The following is a 23,340-nucleotide window of genomic DNA, read 5'->3' as shown; positions in this document are numbered from 1 at the left end:
AGAGGTTTTACCAAATTTCGACCAAATTTTGTGATTTCGGCCGAAACCGAAACTTAAAACCGTGAGTGTAAGTAGGACTTAAGACATTCTGGTGGACGATCCGATCTGATTCGAAATGGATTGTGAGCCATACTCAGAAAATAAAGATCAGAAAAGCACTCTGAAGGAGAGGAATATAAGACTGGGGGCACCCATGATTGTAAATTGTAATAGTGGGTCCCACCTTTGATTGATCTGAGCTGTCCATTCATAGATCTTGGATAATCCAACAGAAAAAAAATAAAAATTGGCGCATTTTCAGGCCACAAGAGAATCCAAAGCGAGGCTTATCAAATTGGACGGTTCAGATCATACAAAGCTGGGACCTACTAGGTTGTAGTGGGTGATATTGGGCATCTCGAAGAAGTATCAACATTGAATTCATCGACCAAAATACATATTATTGGACGATAGGATTGTTCGAATCGGCGTGACGTTTGGCCATTTGAGATCCACCATCTCAACGTTAATAAGGCCTGTCAGATGGACGGCCCAGATCAATTCAAGCGGGGCCCACTATAAATAATACTATAATAGTGGACGAATCTCACTGTATTACAACGGGGTATTGCCCTACTGAAACCCTCCAAACGGAAGCGCACCCTGTAGCGTTTTGTCTCCTTTCTTGAACGGGTTAGGACTCAGGGTATAACAGTAGTCACGTTTCCGGTCTAATTTTTTGCCCCTCTTCCGTCTGAGAGATAGATAACGATTAGAAGCCAAAATAATGGGCTCTTCTACCGCACTGAGAGAATTACAGCGTGATCTGGAAAACCAAGCCAATGTTCTAAGCAAACTCCAAAAAGGTAAGCCTCTCTCTCTCTCTCTCTCTCTCTCTCTCTATAAAACCCTAACCCTAGCTTTAGTCTGTTCCTCTAAACCCTAGATTTTCATTCATTATTTTCTACAGACATTGCAAAGAATCATCAAGTGAGAAAGCAGTACACGATCCAGCTCGGGGAGAACGAGCTGGTTCTCAAGGTCATCTTACTTTTTTTTTTTCCAATTATGAAGTAGAAATAATTCAAATTATATATTGAGTATTATTAATTTATTTTTTGTAGGAATTGGATCTGTTGAATGAGAACGCGAATGTCTTTAAGTTGATCGGACCGGTGCTCGTGAAGCAGGATTTGGCGGAGGCGAATGCTAACGTGCGCAAGAGGATTGAATACATCTCTGCTGAATTGTATGCATCTTTTTTCCCTTTTATTTTATTTTATTGCTATTTTCTCGCTATTACATGGTTTAATTGTAGCCTCCCTAAGATTGCTTTCTTTTTCATTTTTCTGGCTACTCGATATCCTATAAGTCATTTGTTTATATTACATTCACTTCATAATTTTTGCAAAATGCACAAGTTTGTTTCGGCACATATTTTTTTATACTGAAATTTGGGTGTCTCCTTTTTTATTTTGAATGTTTTTGTGGCAAATTGCTGTGGGTACTATGTGAATAATCCCATCGATTCATTTCCTGTTTTCTCTATCTTTATACTTTGTATTTTAGAGCGAGCCTGGTCTGGGTGATATGCTATTTATTTTTGGGTTGGGGGTAGGGGTGCTTGAATTCTCTGGGTTTAATTATAATGCATCATGTTAGTTTGATCTAATTGCATTTCTTCTTTTTGGTTTTGACTGTTTTTGTGGAAAATTGCTCTGAGTACTATGGGAATAATCCCATCAATTCATTTCCACACACTCTTCCTTTCATAGTTTTAAAACTCCCCCGCGTCATCGTGGATTCCCTCAAGTCGACTCCCTTTTACCTTGGTCGTGTTTTGCTTTTTGCTGCCGTGTTCTGCATTTTGCCCTACAAAGTTGTTAAAAACTCCTTTGACTCTCCTGAATTATGACCGTGTCAACCGCATTCTTGGCCATGTCTGCACCAAGTTGACAAGGATTTTCTTCGGCTGTGTTTTTAAACACTGCTTTCTTTGATCCACTTTTCTCTTTTAGAGTGAGCTTAGTCAGAGGCATACATGTTATTCTTGTATGATATGCAAATGAATGAGAGAGAGAGAGAGAGAGAGAGAGAGAGAGAGAGAGAGAGAGAGAGAGAGAGAGAGAGAGAGAGAGAGAGATTTTTCTTGGGGGTTTTTTCTTTGCTTTTCTTCTGGGGTTTGTCAAAGATTACTCTCGGGTATGGTCTTGGTTGAGAGAGCAAAGGAAAAGGGTTTCGGTTTGCGGGTTTGCGTATCTGCATGGTGTTGCCATTGTAATCCTTGTTTTTTTCCCCTCACAGTGGACGATTGTGTTCTCGCTTGTGGATGTAGGCATCTTGGCCCAACCACGTAAAAACTTGGTGTTCGTCTAGTGGCTTTGTTTCTTGTTTTGCTTTTCCGTTTATTTGTGCACGATCGGATCGGATTTGCCTAGCAGATTTTCTCAACATAATGCATTACGTCAGTATGATTTAATTCTGCTGGGATACCAGTTATTTATTGTATGTAAGTGCTTCGTGCTGGAAACTCCAAGGATAGTATCTTTTTATTTTTTGGAATTAGAACAAAACCCTAAGATAACAGACGGAGAGTGCCCCCGTCTGTCCAAGCTAAATTTTGATGGTTCGAGCCTTGGTAACCCTGGGCCAGCTGGTATTGGGGGTGTTCTAAGGCATTCATTTGGAGAGGTTATTTGGGCCTACTCTGGACCTATTGGGGTTGCCGACGCGAACGAAGCGGAGGTGAGGGTGGTTTATAAAAAAAAGAAACAGACGGAGAGTAGGCATGCATTCTGGGACTACTCTACTAAGAATGAGAGGAGCGATGCCTTTACTGTGACCCAAGTAAATGCATTATTGAATATATTTGTCCTAGTGAACTTTGGCATAACCACAAGTTGTATATATGGACCTTCAACAAGAAATAAATTTATATTTTGTCAGTGACCTGTTGCAAGATGCTGTGAAAGGGGATTGAAACCCATCCAATATTCGCAATAATGGTAGGCACAAGTATCATAACTCGAGCTAACTTCAACAATTTAGGAAACATCCGTCTTGACTCGACAACGTTTGTGTGCTTGAAGCGGCCAATTAATTGCGTACTACCACATAGTCAAGGCACCATACTGGAAAATAGAAATAAGAGGTGCCTTGTTGAAACTTGAAAGATATTGCCGAACTGTAGAATACTGTAAGTTACACCACAAGCACAGGCACAATGGTTTTGAGTACAAGTGCATTGTTGGGAAAACAGAATGTTAGATGAGCAACCACAGATAAATGAAGCTAGTTGACAACATCCACTTGTAAACGAGTAAAAAGCCTTCAATCTATCCTTGAGTTAAATGTATTGTGAGTGGGTGGTATGCTAATTATTGTTTGGATGATTCTGTATTTGAAAATTGGTATTGTTCCCATTAATTTGATCTGAACTAGTGTTTTGGCAATTTGGCCTTTTCCCCCAGTTTTCTTCCCCTATTCTGTTCTTTGGGATTCAGTAGTTACATTAATTTCCTGCTCTTTTAGTTCTTTTGCATCTTGCGGGTGTAAATCTACGTGATATACATGAGATGTATTGTTTTTGTTGTTGTTGTGCTTTTTTCTGTCTCGGATATTGTAAATATTGCAGTCTCATTATTCTAATCTTGATTCATAACATTCACGCCAAATGCTAAACATTTATCCCATTTTGCAGAAAGCGTCTTGATGGAACTCTTCAAGACTTAGAAGAGAAACAAAACAACAAGAAAGAAACGGTATGGACTCGTGTATCCCATTGTTACTTATTGGATGTTTGTAAGAGCTACTTCTTTTATTTTAATCTGAATGACACCATCGAAAGTTACAACCCGGTCTTCTTGGCCAAATATGTTGAAGGTCATTGAGCATATGTGTAGTTTATGGTGCTATTCATCTTTGATATGTGTCCTATTGTCTCACCTGGCCATAGTAATCCCATGGTAACTCCTAAATAATTTTCTTGACATGTCACATACACATATCATGTTAAAATTGATCGTTTCCATGTCTTTTTTTCGTCCTCATCACAATTTCTCGTCTATTTCTTAAATTGTCTTTTATATAATTTTTTGAGACAATGATCTAGGATGACTTGCAGTGGAGGATTACAACTTCTTTCTTCCCGCACTACTATATTTAGGGGAAGGAAGCAGCTCAACAAAAAACTGATAGTTAGTGATTAGGAGTTCGAAGCTAGGGATGCTTTAGAGGAAAAGGTTGTAAACTATGTCGCTTCTATTCTAAAATCTGAATGGAGGTCTGCCCATGGATCTATGGGAACTTACCTCGGATATATGAACCATGGTTTTAAATTTTGGCCTAAACGTTTCATTTCGACTGAAACGCTTCGTTTCGGCCGAAATATTTCGGTTTCGGCAGAAAATGAAACGAAATGCACATAGTTTCAGAAAAGTACAAAATTTCGGCCGAAACATTTCGGAAATTTCGGTGAAACGTTTCGGTGAAGTACAAAATTTCGGGTCGGTGAAATTTTTACAAGATTTCATTCTAAATTTCATACCAAAACCGAAATGTTTCGTATTTGTTGATGACCGAAACCGAAACCGAGATTTAAAACCTTGATCTGAACCTACTGGATCATTGTTAGTGGTACCATTCACTAAAGATGTGGCCTGCAAGGCAGTCTTAAGCCTGCAAAAGGGCAAAGCCGCAAAGCCTCTAGCCCTGACGGATTCTTGTCGTGTTTTTGTCCAAGAGTTTTGGGAGGTAATTAAGAGAGGTGTTATGTTGGTCTTAGATGAGCTTTTCTCCGATGTTGTCTTACTAAGGCGTTAAATGTGTCTTATTTCTTTGATCCCTAAAGTTCGAAATGTAGCAATCATCTCAAAGCTTAGGCTAGTTAGCCTTATTGGCAGAATTTATACGATCATATTTAAAGTCCTTCTCTACTCAACTCAACTCAACTAAGCCTTTGTCCCAAACTAGTTGGGGTTGGCTAATGAATCCTTTAGAAAATTTTCATGAAGAAGATGAAAGAATCTACCTGGCTCAAATTAACTAAGTCTGATCCTGACACTAGTTGGGTTCGTCTGCATGGATCATTTTCTTCCATTCTCTCCTATCCAAGGTCATGTTCTCTGTTAAGTTCCTAGCCATCAAGTCTTTCCTCACTATTTCTACCCAAGTCGTTTTCGGTCTGCCCCTAAGTCTTTTTACTCCATCAACTTGGCACGAGTCACTTCTTCTCACCGGAGCATCCATATTTAAAGCCCTTGTGAACATAATAAAAAAGAATTATGCCATTCCTTGCCCCTCCCAACGAAAGTGGGTTTGTGATTGTAAAGTAGTTTTGGGAAAAGTTCTTGGCTCTTGGAAAAATTGGTTTTGGTACCAAATGGAGAAATTGGATCCAATGGTACACCTCCACCGCCCATTTTTCCCTATCTTTGTCAGTGGAGATCAAATGGGTCATTTTGGCACCACTGAGGGGCCTTAGGTAGGTAGACCCCCTATCTCTTTTCCTTTTCACATTATCTTTGGAGAATATTGTTTATATTCTATGCAAAGCTGCGAGCAGACATATCCTTTGTGCCTTTGAGTCCTGCTCGAGTGGCGGCCTTGTTATATTTCCTTCTCAGTATCTTGATGACACTATCACCCTATCTCAGGCTTCAATATCCTAAGCTTCAATAATCAATGCCGTCATTACTGTCAATGAAGAGACTATTCTTCAAAGAAAGAATCAACAGACAACTTATGCAAGTGGAGGTTCTAGGGCACTTTTTCTTGACCATCATATTGTCAGCATTTGATTGCTATCTTCAGCATCTATTCTATCAGTCTCTGCTAATTTTTTTCTCTCATGATCGTGGCTACTACTACCTTGTTATATTGCTCATGTGGTTCTGGTATGAAGATTCCAATGGATTTACTTTCTAAAGGTTGAAGATCTCTCTTACTGGAATTTTCTTGATATGAACCCTGAAAATTCACTTCCTTAAAGACACCTTTGCTATTCCAATATAAGATTGAGATTAGATATGTATTTCTTCTCTTGGGTTTGTACTTTGACCACATATCAGGTAAGAATCTTCGCAGGATTGAGATCTAGTTTAGGATTATTCTTTCACCACTTACAGTGTTTGAACTTTGAACATACCCTTTGAGAAATTGTGCTCGTTGCTTTCAATGTTTAGAGCCTATACCTTAGGTTCTCCGTTTAGTGTTTACAAGGTTGTCATCCCTTGCAGTCTTTACCTTTTTGGCAATAGCTGCGTGTTAGGGATCTATGTTTATTGTGCAGACCCTGATTTTAGTGGAGGCTCTTCGAATCTACATCTATATATATATATATATATATATGGTGCTTAAGTTGTTGAATCAAAATCTATGCGAACGCCTAAACTATTGATTGCTGATATTTATGGACTTCAGTTTTATGGACAGATCTTTATTTGAAATAAATTAAAGGCCATAAATTTGTGTAAGTTAATTAATCAAGTTCACACAAAAATCTGGGACTGGCCGGTGTTGGAGGGTTTTTTTGAAATGATTTGTAAGAATTTATATAAGGCTTTCTTTATCAAAAATAAAAAATAAAAAAATAAATTCTAAAGGCTTTCTTTTGACCTAATCTAGGGCAAGTGGTTCTAGATGAGGATTTTGGTATGCTGCCTGCTTCCCTATTAATCTAATATTTTGCGAAATCCTATTAAATCAAGTTTCCAAATGCAGGAATGATAAACCTGTACCATTAAAAAAATGGAATGATAAACCTGCAAGTAAAAATCTTGAGAGATGATGCATGAATTGATAAAACTGATGAAGCCTAAAGAAAAGAACTCTTTACTAGCTCTAAAACTGAACTCTTAGCTTCCGTCGCCATGGATGACCTGTGGGTTTAGTTTAAGGTAGTACAGAATACACTACAGAGTTCAACTGAATCTCTAAAATCATCATTTTTTGGGCATGAACCCATCAATTAAAATGGCGAGATGCTATTTTCTTCCCCTGTTTTAGTACAATTTTTATATAGGCAAAGCACAGCGGTTGCTAATAGAAGAGAACAGAAGTTCTAAAATTTTCATGTTTTATAATGTAGCTAGCATTTTATTTCAGCCCTACATGTTACTTATGGCTAACTCTACCCTTTTTTTTTTTTTTTTTTTTTGCAGATCTTAAAATTGCAACAAAAGATACAAGCCCTCCAGGCTGGGAAATCCAAGTCGTAGGCTTCCTTTGTAGGTGTGAATGCTCAGCAGTAATGGCTTATGTTGTTCGTTGTTTCAATCTCCTTTACTGCTTCATATATCAAGCTTCTAATAGCTCTTACTTCAAATTGAAATTAACCATGTCTTAGCGATCTATTTAATGTGGAAGAGCTTTCCAGTGCTTTCATGTCTATTACTCTGCTCTACCTCTATGTTTTCTTCTCTGCAGGGGTTGGGTGATCGGATGTATTAATTGCAGCATACTTTTGCTTAAAATATAGGTATTTATGTTGTCTTACCAGTATTCAATCTGATACACTTGGCCAAAATTAGCCAGATAAAGTCTCGTCATTTTTTTTTTTGATAGGCTGTAAAAATGATCCATGTAGACAAATCCAACTAGTGTCAGGATTAGACTTAGTCAATTTGAGCCGGGTAGATCCTTTCACTTTCTTCATGAAAATTTTCTAAGGAATTCATTAGCCGACCCCACCTAGTCTGGGACAAAGGCCTAGTTGAGTTGAGTATAGGCTGTAAAATCTGTCATTGATGCCTAGCTATATTTTTGGTGCAAGAAACAGGTTATATATTGAAGGAAAGAGCCTTCATTATACAGTTCCGTGATGTCTTTCAAAAGATAAGCAAAAGGAAAAATGGAACTTAATTATGCCAAACACTACCTAAAAATGTAAGCAGCTGTAACTCACCTTTTCTTCTCTTCAACACCGTCAGTAATCCCACAATGAGGCCTAATTTTGGCTGTGATGGAACCATCGCCTTCCAAGGAGACGAGAAGCTAGCAGTATATTTGTTTTCATTTTTTTTAATGATTTCTTATGCACTCTCCACTTGTCCCGTCTCAAGTCTGCCCCTCCTTGGGTCATTTTCCAATTGGGTCCCACCAATATCCCATGGAGTAATTTTTCATGGTTGCCATACATGCTGTAAGGCTCTGTTTACTTCTTTTCCATCCACTTTCAATTTTAAAGAGAGTTCGAAAACATATTTATTCTGACTCAGAGGGAGAAATGCACTGGAGTACCAATGTGTATCATGCACCTGAATATACATATGGTAATGTTCATCTCTTACCTAAAACAAGTCATTTATGGATATTATCGGGGGGTACGTGCAGATCTAGTATAGTGCCTTTTTCGCTCCACAAGGATCAAGATCAAATGAACATTCATTCTCTTTATGTCGAAGAGAGAGAGAGTTCTGACCTCTCAGTGACTAATGATCGAGTGAGACACAAATTGTTTAGTTCAGATCCTTCCGGTAAAAAAGAGGGAAAGATTCTTGATTATTCAGGACCTGCTCGAATCATATCCAATGGTCGTTGGAATTTCATATATCCTGCCATTCTCCACGAGGGTAAGGAAAGGGTTTCGTTTTCCTTTCCTTTCCACGTGACATGGCAGAAGGAAAAGGAATCCAGGGAAACTGTTAAGGAAAAGGTTTTGTTTTCCTTGGAAAGCCTCTCGGAAACCAAATCTTGAGTAAGAGGGAAAAAGTCAATTTCCATATCATTTTCAGCTTTTAAATAAAAATTCCACATCTGATAATATTTTTCCCTGCAAAAGAAGTGAACATAGAAATTCTGTCTTGTTAAGGCCTTGTCAGGAAAAAAAAGACTGCTTTCTAGGGAAAACAGCACCAGGGAAAAGAAGTGAATAGAGCCTAAGATTTTATGCGAAACTACTTTTAGAGGCATCCAAAGAGGCCCTTATTCTCCACAACTTTTAGAGGCATCCAAAGAGGCCCTTATTCTCCACATGATGGTAAGTAAACCCAGCTTGACTTTTAACATTGCCGATTTTACTGCCACTTGCGTCATGCGTGCAGATATCTTGTTCCCCCACGCAGAGCTCTAGCCTCTAGTGCCTCAAAGTCTTTCTTAAGAATCTCTTTTTGTTACTTGTTTCAATACGAGCAATTAAACTTGGGGATTAGTGCAAAAGAGATTCCCCTTCCAAAGATGTAAAATTTTGTACTGGCGTGGCTCCTATTCACCATTGTCTTTCCAAGAAATCTCTTTCCGTAAAGTTGTCATTTTTTTATTTTTTTTAGCGCTGCTGCTTGTTTCCTTTTGAGACGAATGTGAAATTTTTTGTGTTTGCCAAATTTTCACATCTGATAAAGAACACCAAACCCAAGAGGGAGAAGTAAATTTTCACATCTGATAAAGAACACCAAACCCAAGAGGGAGAAGTAAATTTTCACATCTGATAAAGAACACCAAACCCAAGAGGGAGAAGTAAATTTTCACATCTGATAAAGAACACCAAACCCAAGAGGGAGAAGTAAATTTTGAGTGAGAATAAAAGGTTGTGTTCAAGTGGGAAAGGAAAGCGCGTGGGACCTTTATTCAACTCAATCAAATTCTCATTTCTCAAACACCTTTTGCTTTAGTGACCAAAACAATCGAGTGCAATGTCAAAGAAAAAATTCAAACCGTTTTGACCCACCACCAAGCGTATAACAAAAGAAAGGTATATTTTCTGCCTTTCACACTACCCTTAACACGTGTTCATGGTTCTTAAACAGAGCAAATCGTGTTTTTTTAAACACGCGCGGATTCTTCGAGCCATCCTGCCCTTACTTTTTGGGAGTGTTTAGAGAGATGACTTTCAATTTCCAACCAAGGAGTGAAGCTGCTCTCTTAAGCAAGGGTTTTACTCCGGTCGTTGATTGAAAACCCTGGACGAAAATTACTATGGTAATTTTGCGAAAATTAATATGTTAGTTTTGTTCAATAAATGTCTTGTTCCGGCCAAAATAAAATAAGCATGGGACTATTGAAAAAGTGAGTAAGTGAGCCTTACAAAGGAGTATTGAAATGATATTGATCCTTGTGCCCCTCTTCTTTTTTTATGTCATGTTATTTTATTTTTTTGAAGTTGCCGATGATGTAATGAGATTTCATTAATATGGGTGTGCCTGTAGTCTAGTATTTTTTAGAAAATACAGTGGGCCCACTTCTTAGGATGATCCAAACCGTTCATTTGATGGGCATCCTAAGAAGTGGGACCCATTGTACTTTCTTAAAAATACTGGCTTAAAAATACTGGAAATCATATAAATCTCGGAGTTCTAAACTCTGCCAAAGTGATATCTTTTTACCTGGAATGCGGGGTCTGCTGTTCAACCGTGGAAAAGGTCATTTGGTGGGTCCATTTGGGTTAAGTGGCCTCCAAATACTCTTTTTTCCTCCGGTTCCTGTTTGAATAGTGGCCTCCAAATGGTTGATTTTAAAAAAATAGTCAAGGCCACATTCATTTGAAAGCAGCGATTCAGTCAGACGGGTAGGCTCATAGCTGTTTGATCCTAAGCCTTGATTCATGTTCCAAGAAAATCTAAACCGTTTACTTTTGTAGTTAGGGCCTGTTTGGATGCCGAGAAGATTTTGATTTGGATTGCTCACATTTGCAGCCCTTTTTGTGTTGTGATTTGGATCTGGATCAAATCCTTGGATTTCTAAATCAGCGACTGACAGTGGAAAAAAAATAATCATATTTTCAAATATGTTGTGGAAATAAGTAATTGGAAATCCACAGATCTGCCAGCTCATGTTGAGGAGAGTGAAGGGGGTACTTCCTACTCGAGGTGAAAGATTGAGGAGCAAAGAGGCTTATTCATTTTGCCTTCAAAACTCAATTCCAAATCCAAATACAAAATATGTGGGCCCTTATCCAAGTCCGTTCAGGATGGGCTCAAGAGAGTGTGGGTCCCACATGAAGTTGTTTATATCAAAGGTCATGTCTTTCAGATATTAGAGAGATTGCATTCTAACATTGATCGTGAAAGTGAGTCAAGTGACTCTATGTAAAAGTCGTTCTTACATTCCAACGGGGCCCACTAGAGTGTAATTTGCGGGCCATACAATTTTTGGGGCCCATAATGGAGAAACTTACACACTTCGCGGTCGCGATTGACGGTGACAAATGAGGCGGGCTACAAAATTGTAGTAGTCCGAGGACTACTGTACCGTGCCTAAAAAGTAAAAACAAACATCATGTATTTTTCTTGTCGCTATCAGTAACGGCGGGTACAGTTTGCAAAACACGGAGAACTACCGTGGGGAACTTCTTTTTTATTGCAAAACTCTCCTTTTTCTTTTCTTTTCTTTTATAAAAGAGACATTTTAAATTTAAAATAAAGGCGATAAAGCTGAAATTGCCGATAAAAAGGCCCCATCATCCTCTCTCTCTCTGCAAGTGAGAGAGTGAGAGAGAGTGTAGGGGAGAACACTGTCGGCGTCAGGTCTAAGCTGACTGAAATACTCTCTAATAAACTCATCGGCTTGGCGCAGCAGATGGCTCGGCTCTCGGCTTGGGCTTGTCTTGTATATTTGCCTCTGTTCTTCTTTGGAGTCCTTGGAGATGACGGTATGTTCTTATTTCTCTAACATTTGTTCGTATCCTTTTTTTAGTTCTGAAATTGGGACCCAGAAACAAAAAAAAAAAGAAAGTACTGTTTGGTTTGAATGTATGGTGTTTGATTAATGATTTGTTTTACAGGTGTCGTATTTTTTCACTTCTCTTTCCTTCTGTTTCTTGTTCATGATGGGTGTTTGATTTTTTTTTTTCTTCTTATTTTGCTGAATAATAGGTTAAAAATCGCATTTATCTTTGATTTTGATTTTTTTTTTTAAAATCAGGGTGTGGAGTTATTTGGGTGAGTAAGATCTGCGATGATTTTCTGAATGCCCAAGACAATGACGCTTTTGTTTTACAATGTTCGTTACATTTCCTTGTGTTTAGACAAATACCCATTGGTTTTAGGTTGATTTGCATTGCAGGACTCCGCATTTCTTCTTTCAGCAGATTCTTTAATTGTGCAATATGGTTATCTTTTCCTCGCTTTTTCCCTTTGAAAAATAGAGATTTATTGTGGTGTAAGCCCGTGCAGTCCAGTATCTTTCAAAACCTATTTTACGGCCCCACCGTAGGATGATCCAAACCGTCCATTTGGTAGGCCACGACGTAAGTAGGTTGCCCCAAAAATTATTTTTCCATAGGATAATCGCAACCCTCCGATCTATACAGGTTTCCATATCCAGGGCTAGGACCATCCTATGGCCGTTATTTTTTGGGCACAACCTATTCAGGCACTGGCCTATCAAATCAAATGGACCTATGGTGTGAGCCTTACTATTTTTTTTGAAAAATAAATAATGGACCGTACGGGTTTACAGGGAATGATATTCCCCTCCCTCCTCTGGCGGATAAGATCGGCAGAGAAAAACGTTCAAGGGGGTGAATTTATCCGTTAAAGGGTGTGGGAAGTATCATTTCCCTATAGTCTGTCCTATTTGATATACTCGAATTTTTCACAAGTCGGATAAACGGACGTGAATGAGTGTGATAGACCTGATAGTCCTGTCTTTTCCAGTCTCTTGCTTTTCCTTTCTTCGAAAGAAAAGGAAAAATTCTGGAAAATTAAAGCAGTATTCCCGATTGAGACTTGACGCACATATTTATTAGCAAAATGTCCGGAGTTTCGTTGAATTTTACAAAATAACCATCTCGGTTTTGCCTCAAGGAATCCTATTCCTGTAGTTTTTTGTGTAGAAAATAAGCCTTTCTCATTCCTTGTAATCTATTTTACAAGGGAAATGCAGTTCGAAGTCATCGTACATAAACTTTGATTCCCCTTTCTTCATTGGTTTTTATCTAAATCAGTAACTTTTTCCACAAAATGACGGAAATACCCTTCCAAGTATGTTCACTGGCTCATTGCACACCGACATCTTTAGTCACCCCACTTTTTGGTATCACACACTAAACACCGGCCTTTTAGTAACTGAGTTTGTTGTTTACTTACGTTTTCTCTCTCAAAATACAGAAAATGGGAGGGGGTGTTTGGAACCAAAAGAAGGGGTCTAAATATCATCTCTCATCTGTTATTTGCATGTTCTTCTACAGCTCTTTTTTCATGCCGGACAAAATCATTTCGTCTTCATTATAAGAAATGATTAAAAAATAGTATTATTTTATTCAGTAGATTAGCTGTGACTCTCTGACCCCATGTTGTCCTCCATTCTCAGTCTGGTTATGCATTTGTCCCGCTTTTCTGTCTCGACTGGGCTTAGTACATTCTACATACTACTACAATACAAGGTCCTTTTTTGGATCAAGGAGACAAAAGGGCAGTGACATCCCACCCCCCGGCTCTCCCCTTTAACAGAAATCGTTAAGTTTTATGCTTTTGGAGCTAACGGTTGCTTCTCCATCCGTTCATAAAAGTTAACGGAAACTGTTAGGGGGGGGGGTTATCACTGCCCAAAAAAAATCATTGAAATTTATTTCAATGTAAAAAAATGCATGGAAGAAAGGCTGCGATTTCCCTACAAAACGGGGATAATCTACGATTTTAGAAAAAAATTCCTAAGAAATGAGTTACATAATGCTGAAAAGCTCATTTTCCATGGAAAGAATTTTCCAATATAAATTTTCAGTGTATCATGCCGAGTACTTTTGTGTAGTAATCATGATGTACAGACAAATGTGCACACAACCACCGGATCACCGTATGGAGTGTACGGAGGTGATGGGCTCTCTATTATGCCATTTTACCACTTTAACCTCCTTAGATGCTTTCTTGAATTATAATGGACCCCGTCATGTCAGGTCTGGTCAACACAATTCTAATGGGGAATGTGGACCATTGATACCACTTTTACTTGAATTGTCCATTTGAAGGCCATTTGGTAAGCATTTCTTTCAGCCCCACCTGTATGTACTGGGTGTCGTACTCACAGACACCTAATTTTTCAGATTTAGCCAATCTTTTGTGTCAGAAAAGTAGTAGGCCCCGAATTAAAAGATGAAATGGCTGGGGCTTATTGTGGTTACGTGTGAAAGATGGAACCAAGTTCAGTTACAATTAAAGCTCGTGAAAGCATTTATTAAGCCTTGGGTAGCCCTTTGGCATCTTCACCTTTGAGAAATGCCTCAAAATTTGAGGTCGTAGTCTGGAAAAGAGATCAAAGGCACAATGCAAGTTTTATCAAATTTCGAATTTATTTGATGGCTTGATTTTTAGGAAGTAATCTACAAATCTTGTCCATTTAAAAGAGTCCGCTCGACTCGTCAGGCTTTGAACACATCCTTCCACGTGATCCATTCGTTCTCACTTCTTTGGCCCCTGGACTATACCTGTGTAACACTTATGATCATCTCTAGACATCAATTCAGAACAGACTGTTTTCGTTGGAAGGATTAAAGATCCTCGGGTGGTATGAAAATTCTGAAATTGCCTACGGGAATAACCGAAAATAAGGGCCCGTTTGGATACCCCTTGGATTTGGATTTGGAGTTGAATTTGGATTTTTAAATCCAAATTCGGCGTCTGGCAAGCCTTTATGACATCTAGATTTGGATTTGAGTGAAATCCACAAGATTTACAAATTCCTCATGTTAGTGTAATTTTTTGGATTTATAAATCCTTTCCGCGAGAGGTTGTTTATAAATCTAAATCTGACCCGTAAGGGGTTAAAATGATCAAAATATACCAAAAAAGTGTTAAATGACTTAAGTATCCACATGATATTAAAAACTGATCAAAATACATCGTATTAGGTAAAATGACTAGAAAATTTCCAAGTCAGGCAAAATGACCGACATACCCCTATACCAGGTAAAAATGATAAAATAACCCCGACTCGTGCAAAATGACTAGGATACTCTTATGACATAAAAATGATCAAAATAACCTCATACAGGGTGAAATGACTAGAATACCCTAACATCATAGAAAATTACTAAACTATCACTAGATCAAGTAAAAATGACCCATGGCACATAAAAAATGACTAAAATGACTAAAAATTCCATCATGAGATAAAAATGATAAAAATACACCATATTAGGTAAAATGACTAGAAATTCCCCTATGCTAAGGTAAAAATGAAAAAATACCCCCGAGTCGTGCAAAATGACTAAAATACCCTTATGACATAAAAATGTTCAAAATAACCTCATATAGCGTAAAATAACTAAAATACCCCAAGATCATGAAAAATTATCGAAATACCCCTATATCAAGTAAAAATGACCTATGGCTCATGAAAAATGACTCAAAATACATTCATAAGATAAAAATGATAAAAATATGCCATATTAGGTAAAATGACTACAATACCCCCGGGTCAAGGAAAATGACCGGAATACACCTCTACAGGGTGAAAATGACCACATACGCTGAGTCATAGAAAATGACTAAAACACCCTTATGACATAACAAATGATCAAAACACCCCCATATAGGGTAAAATGACTAGAATACCCCTGGATCATGGAAAATGGCTGAAATGCCCCTATATCAAGTATTTTAGGGCTTTTTGGTTTTGTTAGATTTCAAATTCAAATCCAAAGAGCCTCCAGACAAAAAATAATAATTAAGATTTGAAATCCAAATCTATACGTGGTCATCCAAACGGCATTATTTATAAATTTGTGAATTTCAGAATTCTTGATTTCAAATCCATGGATTTTGGAAATCCAAATTCACCTCCAAATCCAAATACAAGAAGGGGTATCCAAACGGACCCTAAAGGTTTTTCCAAATCAAAAGATAATTTTGCCCTTGAGTAAAAAAACCACAACAAGGCATCTCCTTGTCCCTTTTTCATTTAGTCTTCATCCGTTTTTATCTCTGCAATTCCGACGAAGAAGAGGGGGAAGAGAGGAAGAAAAGGAGACGTCGGAAGAAATGGAATTCGCTCGAAAAATGGAAAAGAAGAGTAAGAAGGAAAAGAAGAAGAATTGACTTGGGAAAAAATGAAAGCAGTCGAAAAAAATGGAAAAGAAAAGGAGAAGAAAAACTCGGGGTTATCTCGGTCTGACTTGGGGTTAGCCCGAGTCAGACTAAGATAACCCCGAGTCAGACAGATGTAATCCTAAGTCAGGCCGAGATAACCCATAGTTTGGATAACCCCGAGTCAAACCGGGCTAACCTCGAGTCTGACCGGGTGAACTCTGAGTCTGACAAAAAAACCCCGAGTCAGATCGAGATAACCCGAGTCGGATCGCGATAATCCCGAGTTTGGCACAGATAAGTGATGATCCCGGGTCAGAGTAGGACAACCCCGAGTCAGAATGGGATAACCCCGAGTTAAACGGGGATAGCCTCGTGTCAAACCGAGATAGCCCCTAGTTATACCGGGATAACTTTAAGTCAGACCGGGATAACCTCGAGTTTGATTGATGTAACCTTGAGTTCTTTTTTTTTTCATTTTTTCCGGTGCCTTCCATTTTTCTGGCACCGATTTTTCTTCTTCCTCTTCTTTTTCATTTTTTCCGGTGACTTACATTTTTTGGTGTTGATTCTTCTTCTTTTTCCTTCTTCCTCTTCTTTTTCATTTTTTCCAGCGACTTCCATTTTTTCCGGTGTCGATAGGTCTATTTTTTTCTTCATCATCTTCTTTTTCATTTTTTCGGGCGACTACCATTTTTTTCGGTGTCGATTCTTTTTTTTCTTCTTCCTCTTTTTTTCCATTTTTCCAGCGACTACATTCTCTCTTTTATTTTTTTTCTTCCTCCTCTTCTTCCTCCTCATCTTCTTCCTCTTCCTCTTCCTCTTCTCTGGAATTGCAGATGTGAAAAGCTGTAAAACAACCAATTACTCCAAAATCTTAAGCTGTTGGAGAGGGTGTTATTAAATCTGTTATACTTTAAGACTCCCCCTCACTTGTGGCCCCTCTTTTTTGTGTTCAGCGATTTCATGTGTATTTTTAATATCAAGTCAGGACCTTGGTGACACAGTTGGCTTCGGAAGCGTTCTTCGGCAATCTTGGAGATCGGATAGATCAAAAAAAATTTCCTCTTTTTTTGTTGTATTTTTTTGAATAAAGTGATAGGTCTTGATCTACGCTACGAGCAAGGGGACGCAAAAGCTTGATCAAGCACGGAATCGTCAAATGATTTGATCTACGCCACGAGCTCGATCAATCGTGAAATCAAATCAAAGTGATGACGTTCTTGCATTCAATAAAAAATTGAGAAATGGAAGATATGGAACAAAGATTAAGACACTAATCTTCAAATTCTATAATCTTAATAAAAAAGATGAAAGATAAAAGTGCCTGGCTCTATTTCAAATTTCTTCTAATGAGAATCTTTCGAAAATTTCAATTCCGAACTTCTTACAAATGAGAGGAAGATGGCCTTTTATAGGCTACCCATACAATTTAAAAGACTACTATGTCCCTATTTAAGCTAAAATGACCAACAAGTATAATTAGAACACAAAATAACCAAACTACCCCTACTAGTGTAAAATGACATAAAAGCACATGTAAAACCTCTACGATGACTAAGCTATCGCTAGACAAAAGAAAAACCTACTCTATGAGCAAATGTATGCTGCTTTAGTAAATCCAGGGAATGCTCCTGCATCACAAATGTGGACAAATAAAAGAGCTCATTAGTCAACTTTTGGGGAACATTTAGCTACAAGGTCATGCCGAGCCTTAAGGTACTATATACTAAATTATCAAACATGCACAACAACTCATGTCACTTGATGTTCAATATTGTTAAATTGTTATGGATGGCTGTCTTGCTTATGTCATAATTTCTAAGTGTGTTTGTACTTATTCTAGCATTTCCTGAAGGTTCATCTTAATATTCTATCACTTGCATATGTTTACATGCGTTTCCATGATTTTACATAATTTCCATTGAAATTTCAAGCCAACACTGAAACATTTCTGTTTCGGTGATTGAAACCGAAAGTTAAAACCTTGTTTTTTATGACATGACCCACAAAGTGATTGGGGTTTAGGTGCACGACATGATAGCCAAGTCTCTAGAAAGAGTAGCTTGGAAATTTTCTTCAAGCAATTAAGGAAATACAAGCTCTGTCTTAATCCGATAGTGTTGGGAGGTTCATAGTAACCCTAGTAGACATAGTGGGGGAGACGAAAGAAGATGTAGTCAAGCAAAGAACCTCATCTTATAGTCACAGTCAGCTGTAATGATCCCTTGGCCTTTTGTTGCTTCTCCTTCTCTTTGGAGGGGCTCTTATTGGGAGAAATTCAAGGGTAGCTTGGGTTTTGATTGGCATGCAATGCGTGATTGTCTACAACTTCGGGATAAGTACTAGCCTTCTGATTCGAAAATCTTTTTGAAGTGGTGTTTTCATGATAAGGCTCTGGTAAGTGGTGGATTATGATTGGATGTGGTTGACAAGGTTGAAAGGCAGGTGATTTTAGGGAATCTTTTGAAGACAGATTGAGATTTGCAGACTGTGAGGGTTAGTCCTCGAAAAGCTTGGGAAAAGTAGAGTAAATGGGATTTACAAAAGGGTCAGATGATTTTGAAATTCTAACATATGGTCCATCAATCCTTTGAGATATCTCTTGTTCATATCGTGGTTGTTGATGTCATCAAGTCATCTATACTAGCATTACCGTTTGTCAGATTGGGTATGACTACTGAATTTTTGAAGAATTTATTGATGGAGGGAACGATCTGAGGGATGTTTGAGGCTTTAATATGTTCTCATTGCTTGGGCCTTGAATGTGATTGAGGTTATTGTCATCTTTACTTTGTAAGCAACGGTGGCCTGTCTTTTTCATAGTCTGTCATGTTCATATTTTTATCCAAGCCCCTTATTTTTGTGATAAAAGATTTGTCCGTGTAGGCAGATGAGGTGTCTACACATACTCAGCCAGCTAACTTCACTCATCTCCCAATGGTAGCTTAGATATTTTGTACACAATCATGGTTAGATTAGTAATATCAGATTTAGAAAATGCACATGCTATAGGTGCATGTTCTCTCTGTCTCTGTCTACTATAATTATATTTTCCGCTGGGTGTATGTGGGATTTTTGGAGTTAATCTTGCAAATGTAACTGATAAAGTGCTCTTTCGTATTACACCCCTTGTTTTGATGGAAACTTCCCTCTCTTTATTGTGAGTTTATTTCTTTAGTTGTTACACTTGAACTTGCATCCAGCAACCAACGAAAGAATTCCGTAATCAGGGGTGTCTATTAATATAAAGGAGTGAAGATATTAGTTTTTTTCCCCCTTGTTCTCTCTTTCCTTTTCCTTTTAATAAAGGGGAATGATGTTCGTTCTCTTGTGGTCACGGATTCGAGTCATGGAAACAGCCTCTCTGCAAAGCATGCGTAAGGCTGCGTACATCTAGCCCTCCCCAGACCCCTCAATGGCGGGAGCCTCGTGCACTGGGCTGCCCCCTTTTGATGTTCGTTTTCTCTCTGACTTTGAAAATGGAACTCCTTACCTATTGATCACTTTTTTGATTGGCTGTCGATACTTTTCTGGGAATTGTAATTGCTTTTATCAGCCAATTAGAAAAAGAGTAAAATGGAGAGAGAAGTATCATTATGGAAACAAGGGAATATGGATTTCATTTTCCTTTAGGAAAATCAAATTTATCATACTAATAACTGTATTAATTCAATTGCAGGTTTGCTTAACAATGGCGATTTTGAGACAGCTCCAGCTAATGGATTCCCAAGCGGTGCTCTAGGACAGGGGCCGGTTACTATTCCTGGCTGGAATATGAATGGAACAGTTGAACTGGTTGAATCAGGGGAAAAACAAGGGGGGATGATTCTTATAGTCCCACAAGGTATGCTAGGGGTTGATTCTGCAACTTAAATTTCTTTTTGATTACTAATAGCTGATCCAACAGTTTTAACAATTGGATTATCTTAGCCATTTGATTAGTCATCTCATCAGGCAGTTAAAAGGAGTACGTCAAAAAATGAGCAATGACTTTAATCTATAGATGTACAAGTATTCTTGTAGAACTGCCATTTGTCCCCACGAACACTTAAAATGTAATGTAATGGACCATTCATTGACCACACAGCTTGAATTGCTGGATCAATGATATATTTTGTGTCCCTCCAAATAAACCGCCCACATGTCCGGACCATTATGTCACTGTTAATTGTTTGCTTAAACTGAGTATCATATAAACTTCATTTACAATAATATATGATTGGTTGCATTTTGTATCTAATCACAAGGGCTCACAAATCACAATGTCTGTAGCTACTTGATTTTACCACACATTATGTGAATGTAGAAACAGTTCCAGTCATTCAAGTGATATGTTGCTCAATTTTGCAAGGACTACTACCTTCTTGGGATGGTCAATAGTCCAAACTGTCGGATTTTGTGGGCATGGCCCATCCAAGGTGATTTCCAAGAAGGGATAGTCTGATGATTGGGTTCCTAAAGTTGGTGTTGGACAGTTGTGAAAATAGAAAAAACAATCATATAATAGAAGAGATTTATGGAGTTCGTTGCGTTGTTTCTCTACATCCACAGGCAAAGGCAATCCAAGAGTCTCCAATATACGTGAAAATTTTAAGTTACAAGATAAGATTCCCAACTCTAATCGCAGTATTACAACGGTTTCTCCCAATTGATTGTGCTTATAATTTTTTTCATATGGCAAATATCCCATTATAAGGTGCAAGGTAAGATTCCCAACTCTAACCCCAGTACAACAGTTTCTCCCAAAAGATGGTACCTATGAAAATTTTCCTTGACAGATGTCCCATTCTATGGTACAAGATTAGATTCCTAACTCTAATCCCAGTACAACAGTTTCTCCCAAAAGATGGGACATATAAGATTTTTCATATGACAAATATCCCCTTTGTGCTTCTGACCCCCTTCCCGGCAGAGTTTATTTTGGGTGGGGAATTCTTTAGGCCTCCATTGTAATTGTAAGAGGATGTAGGGATATATGTGGGATTGAATTCGATACATATACCGAACATACGGCGAAGCTCATTGCATGTGAACATTCTCTTCTTACTGAACACTCTCAAAAGCTAAAGATTGTCGTGGACATGTTAAACTGCTTCAAATTTTCTGTAACTTGATAAGTTCAAGGGTCATCCAAAGTATTTAGTCTTATATAAAAGATCAATTTTTGATTGAATTACATTGTCAAACTACTGATAATTTTTGGATTGAATTGGGTGAAAGGTTTACATGCTGTTAGGCTTGGCAACGATGCGGAGGTGAGCCAAGACATTAAACTAGAGAAAGGGTCTACATACTCCATCACCTTCAGCGCTGCTAGAACATGTGCCCAGTTGGAGTCTCTTAACATATCCGTTCCTCCATCATCTCAGACCATTGATCTCCAGACACTCTACAGTGTGGAAGGTTGGGATTCATATGCATGGGCTTTCCAGGCCGAGTTGGATGGTGCACGGATAGCATTTAAGAACCCAGGAATGGAAGACGATCCCACATGTGGACCCATCCTGGACGACATTGCCATCAAGAAGCTTTTCATCCCTGACCAAGCTGAAGGTACTGAAATATCAGTTCCTGCAAAAATACCATTATGCCCCTAATTTTATTTCTAATGGCAAAGTTAGTTTGTCCTTTTGGAAAGATCATGCTAGAGTTGATTGCTTATAATTTAGAGGGAAGAAATATCAATTTAGAGCTGCCCCTATTCAGTTATACTCTACCCTTCAAGATGTGATTGAAGGGCATTTTTTTTCGTTTTTATCAAATCTAAGATCTCATCAATGACATTCGGAGAATCTCCTTATACCAGTATCTAACTTCTTAACAGAAACATCTTTTGAAAAAAATCTGGTCTGGTGAGAATAGTTAGACTGAAATTTCATGAATCTTATCCTTTTTAAATTTGCATCTTACCCAAAGTATCTTCACAAAAATTCTGTAGTGGAACAATAATTTTACCTGAATTTCGTTATTCTTTGATCCTCGTGGATCCAATACTGCCATTAGTACTTTACGTCATTTCTGACATCTTAACAAGCATGGACTTATGAATTTTATTGGAATCGACTATAGGATCTCACTCTTGTTAATATATATGTATATTTATATGCATATGTATGTAGATTCTATTTACTCAGCTAGCATTTGCAATTTTCCTTTCTACAGACAATGCTGTTATCAATGGTGATTTTGAGGAAGGACCATGGATGTTCAGGAATGATTCCTTGGGTGTTTTGCTTCCAACCAACCTTGATGATGAAAAATCACCCTTGCCCGGTTGGATCGTTGAATCTAACAGAGCAGTAAGGTACATTGATTCCTACCATTTTGCCGTTCCCCAGGGGAAACGTGCCGTGGAATTGCTCTCTGGTAAAGAAGGCATCATCTCTCAAATGGTCGTGACCAAGCCCGAGAAACAATATAGCCTAACATTCTCATTAGGACAGGCCGGGGACTCTTGCCAGCAACCCTTGGCAGTTATGGCCTTCGCTGGGGACCAAGCCCAAAACTTTCATTACATGCCCACAGGGAACATGACCCACCAAAGTGTCAATCTGACCTTCACGGCCAAGGCCGAGAGAACACGTGTTGCCTTCTATAGCGTGTATTATAACCAGAGGAGTACTGATAAGAGTTCACTGTGTGGGCCCGTGGTGGATGAGGTTAGAGTATCGGTGTCTGGGTCCACAAAAGTGTGGGCAGGGTTGGGTCCAGGGCTTCTAGGAATGGTTCTTGTTTGTGTTTTAGCTTTGTTTTAGAATCTTAAGAATCTATAAGCCCGGTGAGGAAATAGCTTCCTGAGTCATATCATGCATGGTAATGATTTTGGATTGAGTTGTAGTCTTTGTGGCGTTTCTGTTAAAGAGAGGTCGTATTGTATATTTTAGATGTGTTGGGTGGGAAGAGGAATAGATATATCTGTTAGTCTTTTTTATGAATTTTGATTTTTTGCTGTGTGGGTGTTGCTGCTATCCTGTATCATGCATGGGAACGTTGGTAAACCATCTTCCCGGCTCTTTGTTCTATAGACCTTTTCTAAGACTCTTGTAACATTTTCTCATTGAAGGCATGAAATGTGTCTGAGCAAAGTATAATTATCTGGAAAGTTTGGTGGATTTACCTGGAAATACATTAGTGGGCAAAAGTAAATGTGAGACTTGTTTTAACTTCAAAACCATTTGCGTAACTTTTGGAGGGAGCCAGAGAGGCCCTACGTGTTTGAAAAGAGAGGCAGGGGTCTTCCCCTTTATCTCCTCATAATCACCTATGAGGTATTAATAATTTGATCCATGGCATTGTTAGAGTAATCAAGTCAAGCAAGAGGTTGCTTGAAGCATTACACCCAAGGTATCTAGTCTGGGATATCAAGTTTGTTGCCTTCAGCCCCTATATATAGAGATACACT

At 38.4% G+C, this 23,340-nt stretch overlaps 2 protein-coding genes across 3 annotated transcripts; both read left to right on the top strand.

Annotated features, from left to right (window-relative positions):
* Positions 1–586: 586 nt before the first annotated feature.
* Positions 587–7,479, top strand: PFD6 (prefoldin 6). Of its 2 annotated transcripts, XM_077371843.1 has the most exons (6): positions 587–845; positions 950–1,020; positions 1,104–1,228; positions 3,680–3,740; positions 7,140–7,209; positions 7,405–7,479. In XM_077371843.1, the coding sequence occupies exons 1-5, from the start codon at positions 767–769 to the stop codon at positions 7,194–7,196; spliced, it is 393 nt and encodes a 130-aa protein (XP_077227958.1). In that variant the 5' UTR covers positions 587–766; the 3' UTR covers positions 7,197–7,209; positions 7,405–7,479. The 2 variants fall into 2 exon arrangements, with proteins under 2 accessions (XP_077227958.1, XP_077227957.1); XM_077371842.1 differs by having other exon boundaries at positions 588–845; positions 7,140–7,479.
* A 3,834-nt stretch (positions 7,480–11,313) lies between these two features.
* Positions 11,314–23,062, top strand: LOC143860318 (protein BIIDXI-like). Its single transcript, XM_077370897.1, has 4 exons — positions 11,314–11,563; positions 19,618–19,782; positions 21,159–21,491; positions 22,101–23,062. The coding sequence occupies exons 1-4, from the start codon at positions 11,491–11,493 to the stop codon at positions 22,691–22,693; spliced, it is 1,164 nt and encodes a 387-aa protein (XP_077227012.1). The 5' UTR covers positions 11,314–11,490; the 3' UTR covers positions 22,694–23,062.
* Positions 23,063–23,340: the final 278 nt, after the last annotated feature.

This window comes from Tasmannia lanceolata, unplaced genomic scaffold (genome assembly GCF_043159265.1).
Source record: "Tasmannia lanceolata isolate RefF3 unplaced genomic scaffold, GAP_Taslan_0.1 ptg000037l, whole genome shotgun sequence".
Lineage (NCBI taxonomy): Eukaryota > Viridiplantae > Streptophyta > Magnoliopsida > Canellales > Winteraceae > Tasmannia > Tasmannia lanceolata.
Note: the sequence above shows the minus strand (reverse complement) of the source record. Positions and strands in the feature narration are given on the sequence as shown.